Source organism: Ursus arctos, unplaced genomic scaffold, assembly GCF_023065955.2.
Source record: "Ursus arctos isolate Adak ecotype North America unplaced genomic scaffold, UrsArc2.0 scaffold_6, whole genome shotgun sequence".
NCBI lineage: Eukaryota > Metazoa > Chordata > Mammalia > Carnivora > Ursidae > Ursus > Ursus arctos.
The window spans coordinates 39,116,995-39,140,846 of NW_026623078.1; the positions used below are offsets into that span (position 1 = coordinate 39,116,995).

The window sequence follows — 23,852 nt, forward strand, 5'->3', positions numbered from 1 at the left end:
AATGTCATGTAAATAAATTGTCAGATTCCCAAGTTCCTTTACTGATGAAGTAGTAAATGTAAAAGTGATTGATAAATTAAGTTCTGTGCAAATTATGTTTATTCCTTTATTTTTTATATTTAAATAATTTATCAAAGGCTGGGGGAATAAATAAAAAGAGAAACAAATTAATGTGAATTATTGCTGAAGTCCACTTGCTTACAAATGGTTTTAAATTTTCAAAATTGTTCCCAAGAAGCATGGTGTTGGTGAAGGAGGGTATATAATTATTTAGACCAGGGTTTCTAAGGTTTGACGCTATTGACATTTTTAATCAGATAATTCTTTGGTGTAGTGTTGGAGGGGGGTAGCTGTCCTGTATGTTTTATGATGTTTTGGAGACCAGATGCCCACTAGATGCCAGTAACACCACCCTTTCTGAGTCGTGACAATCAAAAATGTCTCCAGATATTGCAAATATCCCAGGCGGGCATTACCCTCTGTTAAGAACCACTGATCTAGGCAGTTAGCTGAAGCTTCTTTATTTGTCCCAGAATAGACTTGACCCACAGGTGACTAAAATAAATTGAAATATTTTTCACCACATAAATCAGAGATGCACACATTCTTTGATATAAACAGATGGTATCATCTCATATGCCTAATTTCCTTTTTGGATTATATCTCATCTTGCAGGAAAAAGCACAAACATTATCTTGTTGACTGTATCAGAATGTAATAACATTTATCAGCAAATCAATGAACTCTTTAGAGAGAGCATGTCTGAAATGATTTAATGTGGCTTCTTTTTCCTTTTTTTCCTGAGTAAAATACTAACTACAGTGACGGTTTAGGAAAATATTTGAGATTACCCATAGGACGGAAACTGATTCCTAGTTTCGCTAGTAACCTCCTTGCCTAAAAGCCAGCTAGAGTAACATATTCCAGGGACTTTACTTTTATTCATTTATCATTTTGCTGATCCTGAAAAATAATTCTAAATTCAAGCCCCATAATCACCCAGAGAAAAACAAAGTATCAGCAGCTGGAAAACCAAATATTTTTTATTTTGACAGTATATTTTCTTTTGTCTGTAATTTTCTTTTGCAGTTTTTATTATAAAATTTAGCTAAAAGAAAAGAGGAAAAGATATTTTTCCTTTGAAGACAGTATCCTTTTGGTTTGTTTCTAGTTTTTATTTAAATTCTAGTTATTTTACATACAGTGTAATATTAGTTTCAGGAGTAGAATTTAGTGATTCATCACTTACATACAACACTCAGTGCTCATCACAAGTGCCACTTAATGTCTGTTACCCATTTAGCCCATCCCCTGCCCACCTCCCCTCCAGCAACCCTGTTTGTTCTCTATAGTTATGAGTTTGTTTTCCAGTTTGCCTTTTTTTTCTTCCCCTTATATTCATCTGTTTTGTTTCTTAAATTCTACATATGAGTGAAAGCATATGGTATTGGTCTTCCTCTGATTTATTTTGCTTAGCCTAATAGTCTCTACTTCCATCCACGTCACTGCAAATGGCAAGATTTCTTTCTTTTTGATGGTTGAGTAATATTTCAGTGTGTGTGCATGTGTTGTGTGTGTGTGTGTGTGTATCACCTCTTTTTTATCCATTCATCAGTTGATGGACATTTGGGCTCTTTCCATAATTTGGCTATTGTTGACAATACTGCTATAAACATCGGGGTTCTCGTATCCCTTCAAATCAGTGATCCTTTAGGTAAATATCTAGTATTGTAATTGCTGGATCATAGGGTAGTTCTATTTTTAACTTTTTGAGGAACCTTCATACTATTTCCCAGAGTGGTTGCACAAGTTTGCATTCCCATCAACAGTGTGAGAGGGTTCCCTTTCTCTGCATCCTCGCCAACATCTGTTGTTTCTTGTGTTGTTAATTTTAGCCATTCTGACAGGTGTGAGGTGTTATGTCATTGTGGTTCTTTTTTAAAGATTTTTCTTTATTATTTATTTGTCAGACAGAGAAAGAGAGAGCACAAGCAGGGGGAGCAGCAGGCAGAGGGAGAAGCAGGCTCCCCACTGTGCAGGGAGCCCAATGCAGGACTCAATCCCAGGATGCTGGGATCATGATCTGAGCCGAAGGCAGACGTTTTACGGACTGAGCCACCCAGGCATCCTGTCATGGTGGTTTTGATTTGTGCTTCCCTGATGATGAGTGATGCTGCATATCTTTCCATGTAACTGTTAGCCATCTTTATGTCTTCTTTGGGAAAATGTCTGTTTATGTCTTCTGCCCATTTTTAACTAGATTATTTTTTGGGGGTTGCTGAGTTTGATAAGTTCTATATAGACTTTGAATACTAACCCTTTATCAGATATGTCATTTGCAAATATCTTCTCCCATTCCATCAGTTGCCTTTTAATTTTGTTGATTGTTTCCTTCACTGTACAGAAGCTTTTTATCTTATGAAGTCCTAATAGTTCATTTTTTTGCTTTTGTTTCCCTTGCCTCTGAAGACGTGTCTAGTAAGAAGTTGCTATGGCTGGGGCACCTGGGTGGCTCAGCCGTTAAGCATCCGCCTTCAGCTCAGGTCATGATCCCAGGGTGCTGGGATCGAGCCCCTGCATCAGGCTTCCTGCTCAGCAGGAAGCCGGCTTCTCCCTCTCACACTCCCCTTGCTTGTGTTCCCTCTCTCGCTGTCTCTCTGTCAAATAAATAAATAAAATCTTAAAAAAAAAAAAAGAAGAAGTTTTTATGGCCGAGGTCACAGACGTTGTTGCCTATGTTCTCCTCTAGGATTTTGATGGTTTATTTTCTCACATTTAGGTCTTTCATTCATTTTGAATTTATTTTTGTGTATGGTGTAAGCCAGTGGTCCAGTTTCATTCTTTTGCATATTGCTATCCAGACTCTTAAATACAGAGAACAAACTGGTGGTTACCAGAGGGGAGGTGGGTAGGGGACGCGTGGAATCGATAAAGAAGACTAAGGGTACACTTGTCATGGTGAGCACTGAGTTCTGTATAAAATTCTGGAGTCATTATAATGTACACCTGAAACTAATATAACACTGTATGTTACTTATATGTGAATTTTTTAAAAATAAAAATTTTAAATGCAGCAATTAGCCCCTAATATTACTTAGAATAAAACTTACGGTACTTACTTTGACCAACAAGATTCTATACAGTCTTCTCCATATCCCTCTTCCCTCTTCTTCTCTCTCTCCCTTACCCCTTGACTTCTTTATATTCTTCTCCCATTTGCTCATTCCACTCCAGCCACATTGTCCTCTTGGCTGTCCGTAAAGCACATCAAGTATACTACTGTGTCAGGCCCTTGCACTTACCATTCCTCAGCCTCATATAGTCCTCCATCCCACTATCTCTTGATAGTCCCATGACTTGCTGCCTCCCTATATTAAGACTTTTGCTCAAATGTCACCTTACCAGTGAAACTTTCCCTTACTACTGTGACAAATTTTACTCCCTAGCTAGCTCTTCCCTAACCTCTTGTCTGCATTTTATATTTATATTTATAAACATATAAAAGATATTTGTTAGTTGTCTTCTTTCACTGCTAGATGGCTGTTCCATCATTTCACGGACTTTTGTCTCTGCTGTTTATGAATATATCCCCAGCTCTTGGGAAGGAGCCCAGCAATAGCAGATCTTCATGAATATTGTTGAATAAATATATTAGACACTTGAGTCAAAAATGAGAGCAGTTCCTGCTCTTGTCATGGAGAGAGACATTTAAAGAAAAGATCATTTAAAGTATCATTTGCAAGAAGTATGAGTACAAAGAGGATGAGCTTTTCAAAGAAGAGGCTCAAGGGTTGAGGATGACTTTACTCTGTAGGCAACAACTGAGCTGAGTATTTAAAAATTAAATGGCATTTACCAGGTGGAGGGGATGAGAGTGTAGGGCAGACAAAAACAACAGAGACACAGGTATAGATGTCTGAAAACACAAGACACATTAAAGGAACAATGAACAGTTGTGACTAGAGCTTAAGACAATTAGAAAGGCAAGCAGATGAGTCAAGGGAACGTAATTTGCAGCTGACTGGGAAATAAAGTAATTTTCTCAAACTCTCAAATTAATAAATTTTAAATTGTAGAATTTGTAATCTTTAGTAATTGGCTCTAATTTTCCCAAGCCCCTAGCTTAAGTAACCTACATTAGGTTACTTTTACATAACAATTATGTAGCCACAAGTTAATTAATTAAAATTATTCCATATCATTCTTAGTAAAAAATACTCCGGACTCTCATGATCTAATACTCTATATAAAAATAAAGGCACTATATTCTATGCAGTGCATCTTTGAAGATAAGGATATTAGATTTTGAATTCCACTGAGGTGGAATTAGGGAGAAAATACAAAAGTGTGGCTGCCAAAAGTATGGGGCCTTCTTATTCTTTTATCATAGTGCCTGTGGGGTATATTTCCATGCTAATTTTCTTCTTGCGCTTCTTGTTTGTTTATCTGTCTCTGCATTAGATAGTCAATTCCAACTTAGTGTCTGGTACATGCACAAAGCTTTTAATAAGATTTGTTGTTGGGTTGAAATTGCATCCAGTGCTCTCCCTACTTACACACATACCTACAGATCTTCTGAAATTTGCTCATTTCTTGCTGTATTTAAGACACTGAGCTAAATTTAAGACACTGAGCAAGGAGGAAAAGAATGACAGAAAGAAAGAGAAAAGAAAAGAAGAGCTAAAGAAAGAGAAAGAAAGAGGAAGGAAGGGAGGGAGGGAGGGAAGAAGGAAACAAGGAAGGAAGGGAGGAAGGAAGGAAGGGAAAGGAGAGAAGGAAGGAAGAAAAAAAGAAATTGGATGTCGTCTCTCCATTCAAGAAAGTTTGGTTGTTGAGAGTCTATGATGGGGTAAATTCATTATTATGTCTTGCTTCAAACAACTGTCCAAAATTCCTTCTATTTGAAATGTTGTATTGTCAGAGATCAGATTAGTTTATTAATATGGAATCTGAATAATTTTTATGGATCTGGTTTATGATGAAAAGCCAGAAAATTTTCACTATTTACTAATCCAATTTTAGGATATCTTCTTAAACCTGTTAATATAATTTTCTAATTAAGGAGGACAGACTTCAAAACCCAGGACCTCATGGTAAGCATCAGGAGTCTCAACGATCAATAATATAAGAAGGAGCTTATTAAAACACAGAAAATATTCAAAAGCATGACTTTTGAAATTCTTCAATATCTAATCAGGTCTTGACTCTCCTGAAGCCCACAATTTAGAATGAAAAGCGGACATACTAAGTAAAAATCAATAGACGGTATGTGTCTAGCAGTAAATATGAGATGCCATTAAGTAATTTACAGGTGAAAGATGCACCCTCCAGAGGGTTAGTCAAAGAAGGATCCATGGGGGGGAGACTTAAATGAACCTCTAAAAGGCATATAAGATTTTGATAGGCAGTCTTTGCTGGGATAAGCATATCAATAAAAATAATAATAGTAATAGAAATAATGTCTTCTGCTACTATCATTTATTGGGTGTGATGATGTTCTGGGCATGGTGCTAAGTGTTTTATGTGAATTACCTCATTAAATTTTTATAAGAAGCCTCTAAGGCAAAGGATGAAAATTATAGATGTTGAACTTGAATCTTAGTGATTACAAGTGGCTCCCCAAAGGGACATTGATATGAACTAGAGTCTTCCTGGTTCCATGCATTACTTGATTAAGCCCTAAGCTTTTCTGTCCATGTGAAGAGTATGCTTTGAGAGGAAATGGAATATACAGCTGGAAATATACTTTGAAGCAGACCCTGAATACCAGTCGTAGAGTTTGGTTTGTGCACATGTGTGTGAGTTTCTGGCCTTTTTCCTGTAGAAATGGGGACATTCTTGTGGTGTTCATTAGAAAATGTTTATGACTTATTACTATGAAGGCACTATGCTATAGGCTGGGCAAATTGAAGGTAGAAGCCCAATTAAGAGAGGGCAGAGAATGGGCAGGGGAAAGAAAATGTAAAAAGAAAGGAAAGTGAACTGGGAAGCTTTGGATCTAAAGCTCTCCTTAATTCTGTGCTCACTTTTATTTTTTGAAAAAATATCAGAAATGAAAGTTGCAAAAATGTTTTAAACTCTAAGTTTAGAAATCCATGCACATCTATTTTGATGGAGTAGGGGATTAATGTAATCCACAGAGCAGTAGAGAAATTGTTAACAGGAGCAAAAAAAAAAAAGGAGAAAAAAGGCAGAGAAGAGTTCGGAAGGGAAGCACATCAGATACAGAGTGGCTTATCCCAGAATTCCATCGGGAAACCAGACACAATAGCACAGAGCCATACCCAATCTATAGATAGTGAATCCAACTGAAGAAAGGTAGAAACAGGACGATAGCCACCCAGGCCAGGTAAGTGGCAGGCCTTCTCCCAAGGACAGCACTGAAGTGCAGTAAGAAAACAGCTTTCACTATTGCTCAAGAAGCTGCCAAAACTATTTTTAACCTGTGCTTTACAGGACCTTCATGAGCCTTTGCTGCTAGCCATTCCAAGATTGAAGGTGGGCAAGTTGCATAGGGCTGGAGATGGGTTTAGAATTTCCTGGTAGAGGCAAGAAAGAGCAGACAGAACTTGTGCAGATCAGATCCTTGTTGCCTCTAAGCTTAAATACCATTAACTAACTAAACCCACACCTTCTAATGGTCTGACTCAGATCATAAAAGGTGTTCCTACAATGCTAGACGTGAGTTGAGACTTAAAGCCAACCTTGACTTCCTGGATACATGTTAAGTTCCTATGTAGTGATCCCAGATTTCTAGTGGTTTGTAATGTAGTTTCTATTAAATGGGGTATTGGTGGGGGTTTTGTTTATTTTTTTTTTTAAGGAGATAAAGACATTAAAATTAGTCAACTTCATCCCTGGGCTGAGGAGTGGCTCTACTTACTAAAAAATGTATTCTATTAGGTTCCAGCCACAGTCCCATTTCTCCTGCATTGAAATCTAATGTTATAAGATAAAATATTTTCTATTAAATTTGATAGGTTTAAGTAAAACTACATGACGTGCTTCCATCAAAGGAAATGAAAATCATTTTTCAAAGTGGAATCAATTTGCAATTGTGACAGATGATGTTTTTCAAATTTAGCTGCAGTTCCACAATGCTGCTTTGATGTCTCTGAAATAATTGACATAAGAAGCAATTCTCTATTTTCAACTGTGTTCTACTTTCAGTTTGATTCTTCATAATAGGAACACTCCACGGGGTCCTGGATTCTTGCAGTTTTTATTTTGCAAGCTACTTTGCATCATAAATAAAAATCTGCTTTTTGTAAAAAAAAAAAATTCTGATTTTATAATAAAAAGTTTTCTCATTTTTATACTGGAAAAAAAGTCTGTGCTTCCTTTGAGCAATTAATATATATTGATGCATACGTTATCATCTATATTATATCACATATCTTAGTTGGCAAATAGCTCTCTCCCAAGCGAACATAGATTGCATTTAGTTTTTATTATTTATTGAAAAACTTTCCTGAGGACTAAAGAACCAAGTTAAATGCTCAGTGTCTTCCAGAATTTCTGGGGACTCTCCAAGCTGAGATCATAAACTTGAAGCAAAAGTGACAGAGAAGAATTAATCGGCTGACGCCAAGCTCGGTGCCCCCGATCTTGAGGCATCTCTGCTGAGGCCTGGACCCCTGAATCCCCACCCACTGAAAGCTCTAGGAAACTCGAAGATGTTCTGTAGCGATAGCTTTGAAATCTTCAATCTCTCGTTATTGTGGGTTCATGGCAAATTTCCCAATGGTTCTCAGAAAATGAGAAATAGGACCAGTGCCATGAATTGTTCATAAACATATATGACAATATATGTCATTTAGAGTACTGTCCTTTAAATAGGAGATTGTCTTTTTATCAAACCCTTCTTTTTAAAATAATTATTATTGTTGATAGTAGGATGTTTGTTGTTGTTTTTAACATCCTTACTTGCTTGGCAAAATGAACAGTTAGCTAGCCTCGTGTTCGTCCTCACTTGCTTTTGTTTGAAACCATGCTAAGTACCAAAAAACCTGGAATGGGAACCATTACTGTAGCAAATACCAGTGGGAACTTAAGTGAATTTTCTTCCCTCCAGCCCCACAGCTTAACAAGGGACATGTACAACCCATTGCCTCTTTTTTTTTTTTTTTTTTTGAGAGTTGGTGAAGTAGCAAGAGTTCTGTTAGACTTTCTCTAGCATCTAAGACATTTCTTCAGAAGATAAACGTTATATCCTGGTTTCAATGAAACACCAGGGGACTAGATTACAAATATCAATTACTACTGAAATATGTATTACAGCGTAGACCTCAAAGCAGTATTAACATCCCTGTCATGATTTCATCATTCCTCAGTCTGAACCCATTTGACAGTGCAGATTGACTGTACTACTTGCCAAAACTGAGTTTTGTGTCATTTAGTTATATGATAAGATGTTTCCGGATTACTCCATCCCTTTGCATAACTTTCAGTGAAAAGATTTAGTATCAAATGCCCACGTCACTGAAAATCACTGTAATTGCCAATGTCTTCCGGTATTCCAGGATCACTGGAAGTAACGAGAAACTGATAAGATTGAAAAGTATCCTATGTGATTTGACACCACCTTGAAAAAACACGGGGTGTCTGTGAGTTGTGCTCTACGTGGGTAATGGTACATTTCATATTCTGTTGCTCTTTGCCTTTTCCCCTTTCCAGTGAAATCAGATGAGTTACAGACAATCAAGAAAGAATTAACCCAGATCAAAACGAAAATTGACTCCTTGCTAGGGCGCCTGGAGAAAATTGAGAAGCAGCAGAAGGCGGAGGCAGGTAAGTGAAAAGGATCTGTGGCCACATGTCGCAGTTAAACCAGTGAAACGGTGTCAATCACAGGGGCAGCTCAGGGCCAAGGGGACACTGGCCCAGTTTAGCAGGTTAATACAGACACATGAAGAAAGTCTCTAAGCCAAGAATTAACAATGCAAATCTGAGCTTTTACTCTTTAGAGAACATGAACCAATTTGTCTAAACTTCATATTTTTTAAAAAGGAAAAATATTTTGATGGCAATAATAGTATCGTAATTAAAAGTTAATAGCTCAATATCAAGGATCCTTTAAGAAAATAAAATCAATTACTGGAAAAACACTGTCAGACTAAAATAATATTCGTATTTAAATAAACTGTAGAAATATAACAGATTTCAAAAATGAGGATTATAAAGCCCAGCTCCTACATTCTACGGCCCTGTAAAACCAGTACCCGGTTTCAGGGTCCTCCACATCAAAAGCATACCCCTGGCCACCCCTGGCCAAGTCATTTGATTATATCTTTTACAATTTAATGTCCCTTCTCCTTTGAATTATCAGCCTTCACCCTATTTCTCTTCTAATACAATTCTAATGCCCTTGTCATGTGGCTACAGATATTCTTTAAATCACAGAACATGAGAACTGGGATGAAGTTAGAGATGAGTGAGTACACAGTTTGAAAATCGTGTTCTCATGTGCCCCAAGGGCTCCCTGGAGATAGGATGAGGGTTATAAGGAGGCCCAGGAGGTACATGAACTCATGCCTCCTCCAAGTCCAGCCCTTGCTCTACCTGTGTATCTATTTTATTACTGGGTTTCAACATAAGACTTCATTTGCTGAAAGATCTTCACTTTTCAGGGGTGCCTGGGCAGCTCAGTCGGTTAAGCGTCCAACTCTCCATCTCAGGGGGGAAGAAAAAGCGTCACTTTTTTAAAAATACAGTTTTGAAAGCCATTGATCAAATCCGGCCTCCTCATTTCACAGATGAAAAAATAAAAGTTCAAGGAAGTAAACTGATTTTTCAGTAGTCACTAAACTAGTGAGTGAGTGATAGACCTGGTCTCCAACCCGTCTCATGAGTGAATCCAGGGCTCTTCCCATTGATAGTTGCAATCTCAGGTTCCAGCCAGGACCTGGTCCCAGGATTTCACTGACATGAGGCCGCCCGGGTTACTCCTCACTGATGAGAACTGGTTGGGATCCTGGCGCCTCTGAGCTACACAACAAAGAGGAACCTGCCTGTGCGTTCACTGTATCACTGGGGTGAGGACTAGAGCTTTTACCTTCTGGTGATAAGCCAGTAGGACTCAAAGATTAAAAAAAAAAGCAGATGTGAGTTGGTGGTATAGCCTAGTGAATGAGAGAGAGAAACTCTGGTTCAGATTTTCATGTGCCACTGAATTTGCCTCAGTTTTCTCTTTTATAAAATAAAGATAGTAATCCCTACCTCACATTGCAAGAAACAAAGTATCAGATGTAACTTATATGGATAGCACAGTAATTAGCACAGAGTAAAGACTCAGTCACACAACCCATTTTTTAAAAACATGAGCCCTATACCTAGCACATGGATGGCAGATTCTCACTAAACGTGGATGAGAAACAGTAGATAAAACAATCATTTTATTAAAAATTTCTATTGTCAACATATTTTCTATTGAGAAAAGATATGGGCAAAAGATCGGAGTAGACATTTTTCTAAAGAAGCCATACAGAAATGGCCGTCAGGTACATGAAAAGAGACTCAGCATCACTAATCACCAGGGAAATGCAAATCAAAACTACCAGGTAATGTCACCTCACGCTTGTCAGAATGGCTAGTATCAAAAAGACAAGAAACAACAAGGGCTGGTATGGAGATGGAAAAAAGGGAACCCTGGTGCCCTGTTGGTGGGATTGTAACTTTCCAGTATGGAAAACAGATGGAGGGTCCTCAAAAGATTAAAAATGGAACTACCATATGATCCAAAAATCACGCTACTGGGTATTTCTTTGAAGAAAACAAAACACTGCCTACACCTTTTAATAGAGAAATTTAGATTTTAGAAAGTTTTTTATATGCTGTCTGTGGCACTAATCTAAAGTGTTGCTGTAACTGAAATATCCTGTGATGTCGCCTAAATCAATATTTCCCTTTGAGGAACTTCTGTGAAATTCGTTATTATGTAAAACAACCCTTACAGCAAAGGACTTTGATAACCAATTTGCACTTCAGTTTAAAGGATTATGGAGAACTCATTTAAATATAAATCACCTCAAAGAGAAAAATGTGATCCTTATTCTATCATATTATACTTTCCAGTTTCCTGCAATGAATAATACCTTTCACATATCTTCTTGGGAGATCATCTATAAATGTAACGCCAAAATTCAAAGCTTGAATTTTCTTTTCATGAAAGACTGTCACCTTATTTTTGTACGTGTTTAAACTTTCCCAGTCATGAGAGAGTTATTTTTAAAATGATAGGCTTAGTCTTTTGATATTTATGTCTTTCTTACTTTAACATGTTAGGAAGAAAATGGAATTATTTAATTTGTAATTTCATTCACTTAGTAATTGTCTCCTGAGCAGCATTTGTACTTATGGAGATAAGATGATTACTTTCTATATTTTCTTTATGAAAAGAAATCAGGGTTGTAAGGAAAGAGTCAAGACTAGATTATAGAAAGTGGAGAGAAATATAATAAAATTCTTGAAAAAAATACTCAGTATCTCCTTCCTGAATTTAAGGCAGCACACATTTTAATACTTATTTGGTTGTTAAGCTAATTATTTCATAGCTAACTAACGTTTACTCTTCATTATTACTGTTTCATACATCTCTCATTCCCAATCTTAGTCATTTGTTAACGAAAGCTTCCAGCATAAAGTACTGGCAGGAAGGAGATGGAAGATCATGAACCAAAGATGGGGAAACCACACAACATGGAGATTGTCCAGTATTCAAGTTTCATACTACCATTTTTTTTCTTTTTTGTTTGTAGTGCATTTCCAAGCTATGAGGAATAATTGTAATGAAGTATAACTACTTGATTGGGGATTCTTATACCTTCAATTGTTTCGAATAGATATTTGTATGGTGTCCTGACTCTTACTTTGAGACTGTAAACTTCCTGAGCATAAGGTCACGTCTTCTCTTCCTTCTCCAACTCCCCAACACCTTGTACTATGTACCAGGCACAACCTGACAAGTCATTGAACTTCTCTGGTCTCAACCCCTCAAATATAAACTAGAGGAATGGATTATGATCTCAAACATACTATCCCAACTTTTAAGTTACAGTTAGCATAAATCCACGAGGCTTATGTTATTTTTCTCTATTGAATAATTCAATAAACACAACTTTGGAATATGGTGACTATGTAGATTATTGAAAACAACAAAAACACTTATCAACACTTATATGTCAATGTAGCCTACAGTTCTGCCTCATTCCTGGATGATTCTTCTAAAAGAGCCACATATAAATGGCCACATATGAATGGCACAATTTACATGTGGTTTACACAGCGATGTTAAATGACCAAAAAGGATAAAAGAGACAGGAAAGAAAACTAGAAACTGGGTATCATGCAATAGGCACAATTAATCCATGGGCAACTACATTTTTTAAAAAATCAAAGTTCAGGCATAAAGTCTTTGATGTGAAAAGGCAAGTAGACATTATTTAATTCGATTTTATTCTCAGCGGTGTGCCTGATACATGGCCATCCAGTCTCGCTTGGACGTTCCAATGATAATAGACAAAGTTTGACCTAAGCATTGGAGAGGTCACAAACCAGGTCCCATAAGATAAATTTATCCCCCCAATATGTTTGGTAAAAGACACAATTTTAAACAATAATGTCCAAGAATTATGGTATTACAAATAAATATCAAAATACATAACTGCTTTTGAAAAGTTGGGATCTTTCAGTATTGCTGTCACTTTACACAGGGCACGCTCTTCTGTTTGCTGATATTTTTATTTAGCCAGTTCACACATGAATGTTATTTACTTGGTTGGTCCCTATTTATATCTATGTCTCAGACGCCTGCGATAGGTTCTCCTGATAAGGCACCAAACCGAAAGGTCTTTTGTTTTCACTTGGTTTGGTCATCCTTTTTATGTCCCCTGAAACCAAACGAATGTCTCATCCATTGTGAACATAACGGCCAATTACATATTTAAAAAGAGCTATAATATTCTCACTCCCAACCTTTGAATGGAGAGTCAACATAATTGGCTCACAGATGTTCAACTTAGCTGCATTTAAATTTTTGTCACAGCATCTTTGAAGCTGTCTTTTCTCTAGATAAGTATCAATAATTTTTGCAGCTGCTTCTCATGTAATTTGGTTTTGCATCTTGAACCATTGTCATCTCTCTTCTCTGGTCATTCTGTAGTTTGTCTACCATATATTGAGGTACTCAGAATGGAAAACTTTGCTCCAGATCTGATCTGGAGCACCTATAACGTGCTCACCATAATTTGACTATTTCTGACACCTGTAACGTGACTATCTCTGTTCTGAATACCTTACTGCTAGCATTTGCACTCTGGATTAAATTGGTGATGTTTCTGGTTGCAGATATTGGATTAAATTTATAAATTGAGCTTTGTTGTCTCCTGAAACTGCGTTAAAATGATAGGATTTAAAAACAAAAACCGCTAGACATAAAGAGAATGGGAACAGAATTGTAGAATCTAGGCAGCAGATGGAAAAATGTACCTGACTTAGCACATCCTAGAAATCTGAGTCCAGTTTTAACCACAGAAATCCCAAAAGGCTCAAAATTAAAGAAATTTAATTTGAGCCAAAAGGCTCAAAATTAAAGACATCATATTCTTCTGGAAAAGGAGGTATAAGTGGCTGCAAGTCTGTTGAGGAATCAAATTCCTATATCACCATTCCTAACTGTCCCTGACCCACTAGAAAGCTGATGAAGTTTCCTACAGAAAAGCTACAACAGTAGATCTCAGAGCTGGTAAACAGCAAATCTGAATGCAGTTGCAGATTAAGGAGAGAACTGAGTTTACACAATTACTGTAGAAATTCCACGCATTCTCCTCCCCCTTAGCTGCCAGACTACTGGCAAGACACTAGAAGCTTTCACTGGAAATATGATCATCCTAAAAGGAAAGATTTAAAGATGGCGGCATAGGTGTCACCCAAGGAAATGGTCAACCAAGTCACACTGCAAAAACAATATCCTATGCTTACAAAACTTCCCATTGATATTTTAATACCCCACCAGTAATATGAATGGACAAGCATCACCTAGTAATAGAAAACACTTAACATAAAAGAAGATATCAGAAAAGGAAAGAAAAATGAAAAGAGATTGGAGGAAACAGATCATGCAAAAGAATAAAACATTAAAAAGAAAAAAACACTGATTAATACACTCAGAAAGAAAGAAATTACATTCACCAAATAAGAACATGAAACTAAAACTTGAATATTCAGAAGATGATAAAAGAGCTTTTAGAAATTAACATATGATAGCACAAAGAAATAACTCAATACAGGATTGAAAGATAAAGTTGACAAAACTCTCCCAGAAAACATAGAAGAAAATAGATACAGAAAATAGGAGGGAAAGGATATGAAAATCATTGGATGAATATCTGAATAACAGGGTTTCAGAAAGAAAGAGGGGAGATCATCAAAAACATTTTTTTAGAAAAACAAACGGACAAAATGAAGAACAGCTAATCAGATTGAAAGAATCCACTGAGTGCCCGAAACAATGCATGAAAATAGATGCACATCGAAGCATCTTATTGTGATATTTCAGAACGTGAGGGCAAAGAGAAGGTTCTACCAACTTCAGAGAGACAGGAAAAGAGAGAAAATAGTTTTCTTAAAGAAACAGGAATCAGAATACCAATGGGCTTCTCAGCCCCCACACTGAAAGCTAGAAGGCAATGAAAACATGCCCTAAAAATTCTGAGGGAAGATGGTTTACAAGCTACCATTCTGCACCCAATACCCAAACTCTTAATTGTGAGGCTAGATTAAAGACATTTTCAGATAGATCAATATCAAAAAGTGTACCTCCAATTCATTCTTTCTCTGAAAAGTACTGGAGGAAGTACTTCACCAAAACGAGGAGGTAAACCAAGAAAGGGGACACCTGGCTTTCCCAAAGCAGGGGAACCCAAAGGCAAGAGCAAGAAGAACCCTTAGGATGGTGGTAAAGGAGATTCTGGCATGAGCTGTGCAACAGGCCCAGAAAAGAAATTGATCTAATGGATAATGGGTGGGGATGTGAATTAGTTGAAATGAGATTTACACATCTAAAGTAGATAGAGAACTAAATTGAAAAAGACAAAACAAAACACCTAAGGCAGTTTTTAACACCAAAGAAAATAGTATTGTTCAGGAAAGAGAAATTATCTATTATATACTAACAGTTTAGCTGCACAAAGCATTTACATACCTAAAAGTATTTAAAAACAGAAAATTGATCTAATTTACAGTATAACTCCCTAGAGTGTTGGGGAAGTAAGTGGGGACTGTATGACAGAACTCAATCTTCAGCTTTCTAAGTATGATATCAACAGAGCATAAAATTGATCAAGAAACCCACAGCCAATAAGAATTTGGGTTCCTCAGTGGATTATAGCCAATGAAACCCTGAAACAGAGACTCCTGCTAGACTGTGATTGGTCTCTTGACCAATGGAAACAGTGATGTAATAAAGCTGTATTGTTTAAAAAAAAAAAAAAAAGGAAAAGAAAAAAGAATCACAGTATAAGCATATTATTTAGAAATATGAGGACATATATTTAAAAGAATGAGCTGAGTGGAAAGTCTTTAAAAAACTGAAAATGGTGAGCAGGTAGGAACAGAAAACTGCTATTTTTCATAACAAGTCTTATGGAAATATTTGGCTACAAAAATTAAATGCTTTAAAGAAGCTAAATTTAAAGGGATGAAAAGAGAGTGAGTTGTGTTCAGCAACTGGATCAAAGCTTTTCCCTCTGCTTAATGGAAAACTTCTATGGTTATCCGTAGGATAATTGTAAAAGAAAAATTGCACGGGACACTTACTAAAAATGGCAAGGAAGACTTTATTCTAGACTGTTGCAATAGGGGTCAAGACTAGTGCAATATGGGATGGAAATCGCACTCTACTAAAACAAAAGGCAGGATAATTTTTAAATGCTAAGCTAATGGAACAGTATTAGAGGACATTAGTACGGAGGCTGGGCGGTATGATTGGGCCATCTGTGTTTGCTAATTGACTGTTATGGAAGATAAGCTTCTATTCTCCCACAGAGGCTATCTTTCTTGATGATTGCATTTCAAGGGAATGACTTCTAGGTCTTAAGAAAGACAGGCCTAGGTTGTATAAGATTTACATCTTAAAGGAGCATGGAAAGAATTTACAATCGCCAAGTTTTCTAAAGTAAACGCTCTAAGAAAAAGGAGGTCAGGAGCCTATAGTTAGGAAGAAGCCTGTCTAAAGTTTGGTCAAGCTGAGGGGTGCATTGAGGTCCTTGGTAATAACTCAATCATGGTCTTTCAAAATTGAAATTCTTCTCCTCACTTCCTTATCTCATATACGCTACTCTCTATGTCCTGGCTCTATTCACATCACCACTACATAAAGCCTGTCAATCAAAATTGCCAAACTGAACATCTTCTATTCCTTCCACAGCCAGTGTTCCAAAACCTTACCTTAGCATCTTTTTACTCCATCCCTTCTATTTTCCCAATACTATTACCTGTAGCCAAAGCCTCATCATCTCTCACTTGCTCTGATGCACTCTTATTTTTTAACTTTATTGAGGTATATTTTACATAGCACAAAACTTACCCATCCCAAGAGTGCAATTCAATGACTTCTTAGTAATTTTACCGAGCAGTATAACCATCACCACAAATCAGTTAGAACACTCATCCTCCAATGCCTCACCTGATAGCTGGTCTCCCCACTTCTAGTTGCTTCCTCCTTAATTCATTTTCCTTGTGGCAAATAGATTACTAGCCAAACATCAAAGGCCCCAGGCTAAGAATCAAACAGAACTAGGTTCAATCCTATTAGAGATCTAGTCCCAGAACTTACTAGTTGTGTGATATTTGAAAAGGTCTTTATGAAATCTATAAAATGGGGGGCGGGGGAGGATTAATACCTATCCCTTAAAATTACTGTGAGGTTTAAATAGCCCAGTATCTTTGTAATTTTTAAAATCATTTATATTGAACTCGTGGTGACCTCAACAATCCAGAGTACTCCGTGAGAACAACTTTGAGGTCATCTTCTCCAGGAATGTACTTATGTAACTGACATTTTAACTGGAAAGCAATCCTCCTATGTAAATTTCCTGATGCTCATTTATGTCATTATTAGTAACACCATCCATAATAAGTTGCATCTTTTTAAATAGCATTTATTGGAATCATTGAGTTAAATTCATATTATATACAGGTGTCATAATGTAGAATTTAAAAAAAAATACAGCTTATACTGGTATGCAAAAACAATAGTTCCAGGCTCTAATGAATAATGTGACTGTTTTGTATCAACATTCTTTCCAACCATCTGCTAAGTACAATTGAGCTAGCAATTAGCTAGCAATTAAGCCGGCCTGTCAAAAAACTTAATTGCCAACTCAACCAATTTTCAGAGTTATATTAATGATAATAGCTATGCAGCAAACTGAATTTAATAAAAATGCTTTGAACATAAATCCCAACAATTCTAACTTGTTTTCTCAATCATATATAGCTTTTGAAATAGACATGCGATGTGCAAAAAAACTTTTGAATAGGAGGGTTGAAATTTAGTATCAAATTCTTTTCTTTCACGGCTTTCTGAAGCCTGAGGCATTTTCACGTAGACAGAAGCACCTACCTACCACTTGCACTTCTTTTCCTCTGACAGCCATTCTTTAGTTGGAGCGTGTGCCCCTAACTAAACAGACTTTCTTCATTCTTTAATTTAAAACTGCCTGGTTACTGAAGAGATTCAAAGCTCTGTCAAATTAGGCCTTTCTTCCAGAGAAATATTAGGAAACAGCCCAGGCTCTGGAGTCAGAAAAGCTGAAGTGGGGATTCTGACTCTTGCACGCACGGTGTGACCCTGAGCACCTGTTTCTCCATCTGTAAAATGATAAGGAAGCCCCCCCCTGCAGGGTGTTTCAAGGCCTAGAGGTAATGAATATTGCATGGTCAGCACTTCGTAAGCACTCACTCACTTGGAGCCATAATAAATCTTTTCTTTTGTTGAAATCCATAATTTCTGTAATATTAGAGATATCCTTTAAGCATAAGCTGCTAGCTTTTTGGTTCCTAATCCATTCTTTAAAAAAAAAAAAATCTAAATCTCACTTCACCCACAAAAGAAATGCTATGGTCACCCGTCACTCTGACTTAGAAGACAACAGGTTCAAAAACAAACCTCCTCTTGTAAGCCCTTGCAGACTTCGTACTTTTTCTCCTGAGGACTTAGCCGTGTGAAATCGAACACTATTCTAAGAAACTGTCAGACCCCACATCTTACTTTGCCTTAGTGGTATGGGGCTCTCATGGAATATGTAGCAAAGATGTTTCTTTTAACCTCTGTGGCTTCATATTTTTGCTACCATGATGCCAAATTCAGCAATCACTTTGACTCTGAAAAGAATTTAACACCCAGACATTTATGTTCATTTTTGCGTTCCACAACAATTCATGAATATATTCAGCAAATATTTCATTTGCATGTAAGGCTCTGAGTTAACCATCAGGGCTACAAAGATGAATAAAAATGTTTCTGCCCCAAAGTAACAGAGTCATAAATGTGTATGCACACACATACAGACGACATATACATTCAACACTCCCAATAAAAAGGAAAAGTGATAAGTGGAAAAGGATTATGCAGATAAAGAAACGTTATAAAGTCAGGAGTAAACTAAAAAATATTACTCACTCCTAGTAGAAGTAAAATTAATTATTCATAAAAAATAGAACAAGTTGCTTTGTTTCTATTTCAACAAGATAATTACTGGATCAAAACTGCTTGTTAAACTGTGAACCAACAGTTTCATAAACAAGATGTGCTTTCTTGTGTTATTTTATTCCTGGAATCTATCATTGTTTAGTGATTATAACATTGCTCACTGAGGTAATGACAAAAATCTATGATGACTACATATTACCATATCACAGGTTGATTGTATTTCGGTTAAACTGCGATGAATTGATTACCATTGTAATTAAAGGTTTTTTTTTTTTTTCTCAAACCAGATAATGTTTTCCATGCATTTAGCCTTCAAGTTAACGAATGAGGATAAGTCCTAAGTTTTTTTGCATTGAACTCTAATACACCCTGGGCTTTGAAATAGGCTGTCAGAGGAGTCCCGTGTATGATATGTAACACAAACACAAAAGCAGGGAATAACTTAAAACCCTATGCCTATCTAAACAGAAATGAAGCCAAAATTGTCTTTGTACTGTATGGTTCTTAATGGTCAGTAGTGATGAATGATCTTGACATCAACTTCTTGTCTGTAGCAAATAATCGGTATAGATTCAACTCAAGAACTATTTTTGACCCTGTAATGATAACATGTTTTTGTGGCCTTTACACTTTAGAAAACACATTCGCCTCTTTTTCCTCATTTGGGTACACAAAAACTCTCTGAAAGATGTTATTTTCATGCTCATCTTTTAGAGAAGAAAGCCATAGTTAATAGGACTAGTAATTAACAGAATTATGGATCTCAAATCCTATATCCTCTCTAATAGCTTATGTTATCTCTTCTATGTGCAAGGCACTTAGTAAGGGGTACGGAGTAAATTAAACAATTCTTGGTAACTGACTTGTATTGCGCTTTCACTTTACAAAAGATTAACATCCATATTATCCCCTTTGAGTGTGATAATGACCTTTTGAGACAATAGCTCAAATAGTAAGGAAACTTAAACACCACTGAGAAGAGGATAAGATAACAGTAGACTATAAGACAGCATTTGATCTGGGCTTTGGTTGATTGGGAGAGAAGGGACCCCATTCAGGTAGGAAAATCAGGAGGGTCAGCTTGGATTTCAAATACAACTGCAACAAATTGATACACAAAGCCAAATGAGGGCTACTCATCTTTAAGTTCTGATCCTACCTGGGTTCTCTGAAAATCTTCCATGCTTCTTTGGTCAAAGATTTTTCAGAGGGGAGAAAACCCGGAATATTAATTTCAACATTAAAAATGAAGGGTTCCCAGAGAACAAATATTTCCGAAATCATTAAAGAGGAAATGTGTATGTCAGACCAAATGAATTTCCAAAATAATATTAATCCTGGGGCGCCTGGGTGGCACAGCGGTTAAGCATTTGCTTTCGGCTCAGGGCGTGATCCCGGCGTTCTGGGATCGAGCCCCACATCAGGCTCCTCTGCTATGAGCCTGCTTCTTCCTCTCCCACTCCCCCTGCTTGTGTTCCCTCTCTCGCTGGCTGTCTCTATCCTGTCGAATAAATAAATAAAATCTTTAAAAAAAAAAAAAATATTAATCCTACACAAAAGTACAGTTATGTATCATAACAAAAAATAAACATAATAATCTAAAATTGAGAAAGTCTGGCTTTAGGAAAAGTTGTAAAATTCAAGACATTTTTTTCACTGTATAGGATAATAACTGTCCAATCCCAAACGTCCATTACTCTCTCACTCTCGAAATACCAAAACCAGGTTGTGGGAACAGTGGTATTTTTTTAAAGATTTTATTTGTTTATTTGAGAGAGAGAGAGAGAGAGAGCACGAGCAGGGAGAGGGGCAGAGGGAGAACCAAACTCCCCACTGAGCAGGGATCCCAATGTGGGACTCCAGCCCAGGACCCCGAGATCATGACCTGACCTGAAGGCAAACACTTTAACCAACCGAGCCACCCAGGCGCCCCGAGCAAGGGTATTTTGAACAAATAGCATGGTGACCCAGAGTGGCAAAATGGGAGGGACCAGGTGACAAAAAATCAGTCTTAGAAGAAAGACTGAAGGGTCGAAATCAGAGCTGCCTGATACATTGTGCTTCCCAAGACGTCAGCAGGAGGAGAGACCATAGGGTAGAGCATGGGGTGTGATTAACGTCAGGAGACTCAAAACTTCAGGGCTCAAGCTAGTCTGCGGATCACAGCTTCCTCTCGGTGCTCGCCAGAGGTGTGTAGGTAGGTTAAAGGTCAAGACCTGTAGAAGACAATGATACGTGGAAGGAAGGCGAGATGAATAAAACCGAGCAATTTTCAGTAACAGTTAAGTTCAGCATGTTTGGTCTGTATCTCTTGCCTGATTTGCCTTCCTTTTATTTTTATTTTTATCTTTATCTTTACTTTTATTTTTATTTTTGTTTTTTTTTTTTTTCTGATTTGCCTTCCTTTTAATTCAGATACTTGGGTCATCTTCTCCAGACTAAACCTTTTTGTTTAAGTTTGACAATAATCAGTTTAGAATCTTTATAGGACTTTCTATGCTAAAAGTAACGTAAACATCAGAGAAAAGGGAATTTATGCTACTTGCTTTCATATGGACACTCACATACACAAAGAGAAAGATGCAGCTTTAAATCAGAATTTACATCATCACTACATTAGTTATGTTCTATGGAGAAAAGGGAAACTAACAAGTTGACAGAAAAACATCACGGAATGTATAGTCTGTGTCTACATGTGGGAAGCAAATGTGAAGAAAAAGAGCCTAGGGTTTGTCATTTTAAGATGGCTGTAGTAATTACTTTTAACCTTTTTGGACCCACACCAGCTCTTCTCCTCCTCTGGAATGGAGCCTCAGCCCCCCAAGATTTTCGCTGTTATTCCCTGATTTGCCCAGGCCTCTCGTTCCGTGCTTACTGGTGTTGTTGTTATCTTGACATATTCTCAATGAGGAATGTGCAGTCTCCTGTTTTGTATGTAACAGTACACATTTATGTAGTCTCCCTTCATAGTGTGCAAAACATTTCCCAACTAAGCCCTGTTAATCCTCACAGCAAACCCCAGAGATAGGTATTTTTATGAAAGCTTTTATATAGATGAGGAAAGGTTGACCTACTATGTTTCAAAGACCTGATCAAGTGGCCAAAACAGACTCAAGCCCAGTGCGCATGATTCCACTGGCAAGTAGCTAAGCTGGACCTAGAATCCTGTGCTCTGACAGCAGGGCCAGGCACAGCCTTACCCTTCTGCCTGATTCTCAATACATAATCTTTAGTATTTGGAGAATTAAAATATAAGAACACATGTATTTATATGAGTAGCTATATTTAAAATTTTATACAACTTATAGAAGAGGATACCTGCTTATTTATACATCATTTTTATCAGTTTATTGATTTACGTGTTAGTTGTGTTGGAAAGATTTGTGCTGAGTCAAAATATATGTATACCAATGCTTACTTTCTTTTTAACTCACATTATGAAAAAGACTAGGAATGAATGTGCCTCAATTTATTTGGCTCTATAAACAATCTTTATTGCCATAAAATATAAATAAATAAGCTTAAGAAGTAGCATCTCTTAAAACTCAAATCAAATAATGGGATAATCGTCTGGTAAAATAACAATCAAAATGAGTGAAACCCACCCAGCTTTTGAGATAACCACGCATACAGAGGGGTAAGTTAGAGAAGGAGGTACAGTAAATGATCTTGTTTAGTCAATGCCCAATGCTTCTTGATATTGTCACAGGAAATGAAAACCAACCACTAGGGGAAATACTTATTATGTTGTCAGCATAATTCCCATCTGGGCGAATTTCTGTAAATGGAACGCGCACACCCTGGTAATTAGAGGGTATTCTATTAATGTAGAATGTAGCTTCATTTGTTGAGCACTTACTATTTGCAAATAACTCTACTAAACTCATTGATTTACCATTCCAAACCCTGGAAGTTAAGAAGCAATTATCCTAATTGTAAGGATGAGAAAACTGAGGCACAAGGAGGGTTATCCATTTTGGCTTTGCATCACAAAGCTAGTAAATCTAACACCAGAATTTTATTCTTAACCATTGCAGTTAACCACACTGCCAACAGAATTTAGACTCTAAAATGTCCGAGTATTGTTCACATAGACAAGTTGTCTGAAAGACAACCCATGTGCTTTTGTACTTTTTTCCCCTCAGTGAATTTTTGTCTTTTTCACTAGATTTGAACTTGTCAATGAACTTTCTTCATCTTCCCTTCTTGAGTGAACAAGTTCTATGTTTTATGTGATTTTTGCCCTTTGTTTTTGCTGTATCTTCTCCTCAGAGAGACTATCCCTATTAGAAAAGAATATATATAGCCAGGAAGATCCATCTATTTATGTAAATCTTTATTTCTTTATATACTAGTGCCATCTGGACTTCCTAATTTTTGATAATTCCATTTAAAAATAAATTACTTACATAAACATGCACATAGATACGTATAGGTACTTAATTTACGTGACTGAAGACATTCAACTGGAACATAATATTACCTTATCTTCCTCACACAGAGTTTACCCTTTCATAGACTGTTTTTTCATGGTTTATCCAAATGGCTCATGAGCAACCCAAGGTAGTAGTCATTTGCTTTCTCCCCCCCAGAAGCTCAGAAGAAGCAATTGGAAGAGAGTATAGAGCTGATCCAAGATGAATGTGTGTCAGAGAATGCAGATCACTCTACAGAGGAGCCTGCTGAAGGAGGGCCAGATGCGGATGGAGAAGAGATGACTGATGGGATAGAGGAGGACTTCGATGAAGATGGGGGTCATGAGCTGGTAGGAACTAAACATTTGGTGTTCACACCCTTTGGTAACAGCACCAGCATGTCAGCAACTCATTCATTCTAAAATAAAGATTTAATATTTGGGGCTTATTTCATTCTTATATGCATATATGTAAGGCAACATCAGTACAGTGCTTTGCACATAATAAGTGCTCAATACATTTCTGCTAATTTAAAATATGACAGTAAATGAATAGACAATTGAAATATTATATATGAGATTAGTTGTAGTTAAAGTGAAATAAATGAAAGATTGCTCTTTCCCAAATGCTCCATCACGAAGGGAATCTTGCATTTGAGCAATTACATGTGAACGGTACATGGATATAGTATTCTGGCAACAAATAACCATCTAACCTGGCTCCCTCTC

The 23,852-nt window shown here is 37.0% G+C and overlaps 1 protein-coding gene across 1 annotated transcript in view; it reads left to right on the plus strand.

The window, feature by feature from the left end:
* The window catches only part of RALYL (RALY RNA binding protein like), a 331,636-nt gene extending 308,090 nt beyond the window's left edge, over positions 1 to 23,546 (plus strand). The window contains exons 6-7 of the mRNA XM_026495820.2: positions 8,677 to 8,790; positions 23,302 to 23,546. Coding sequence (XP_026351605.2) covers positions 8,677 to 8,790; positions 23,302 to 23,546 — 359 coding nt within the window. The remainder of the gene's footprint in view (positions 1 to 8,676; positions 8,791 to 23,301) is intronic.
* Positions 23,547 to 23,852: the final 306 nt, after the last annotated feature.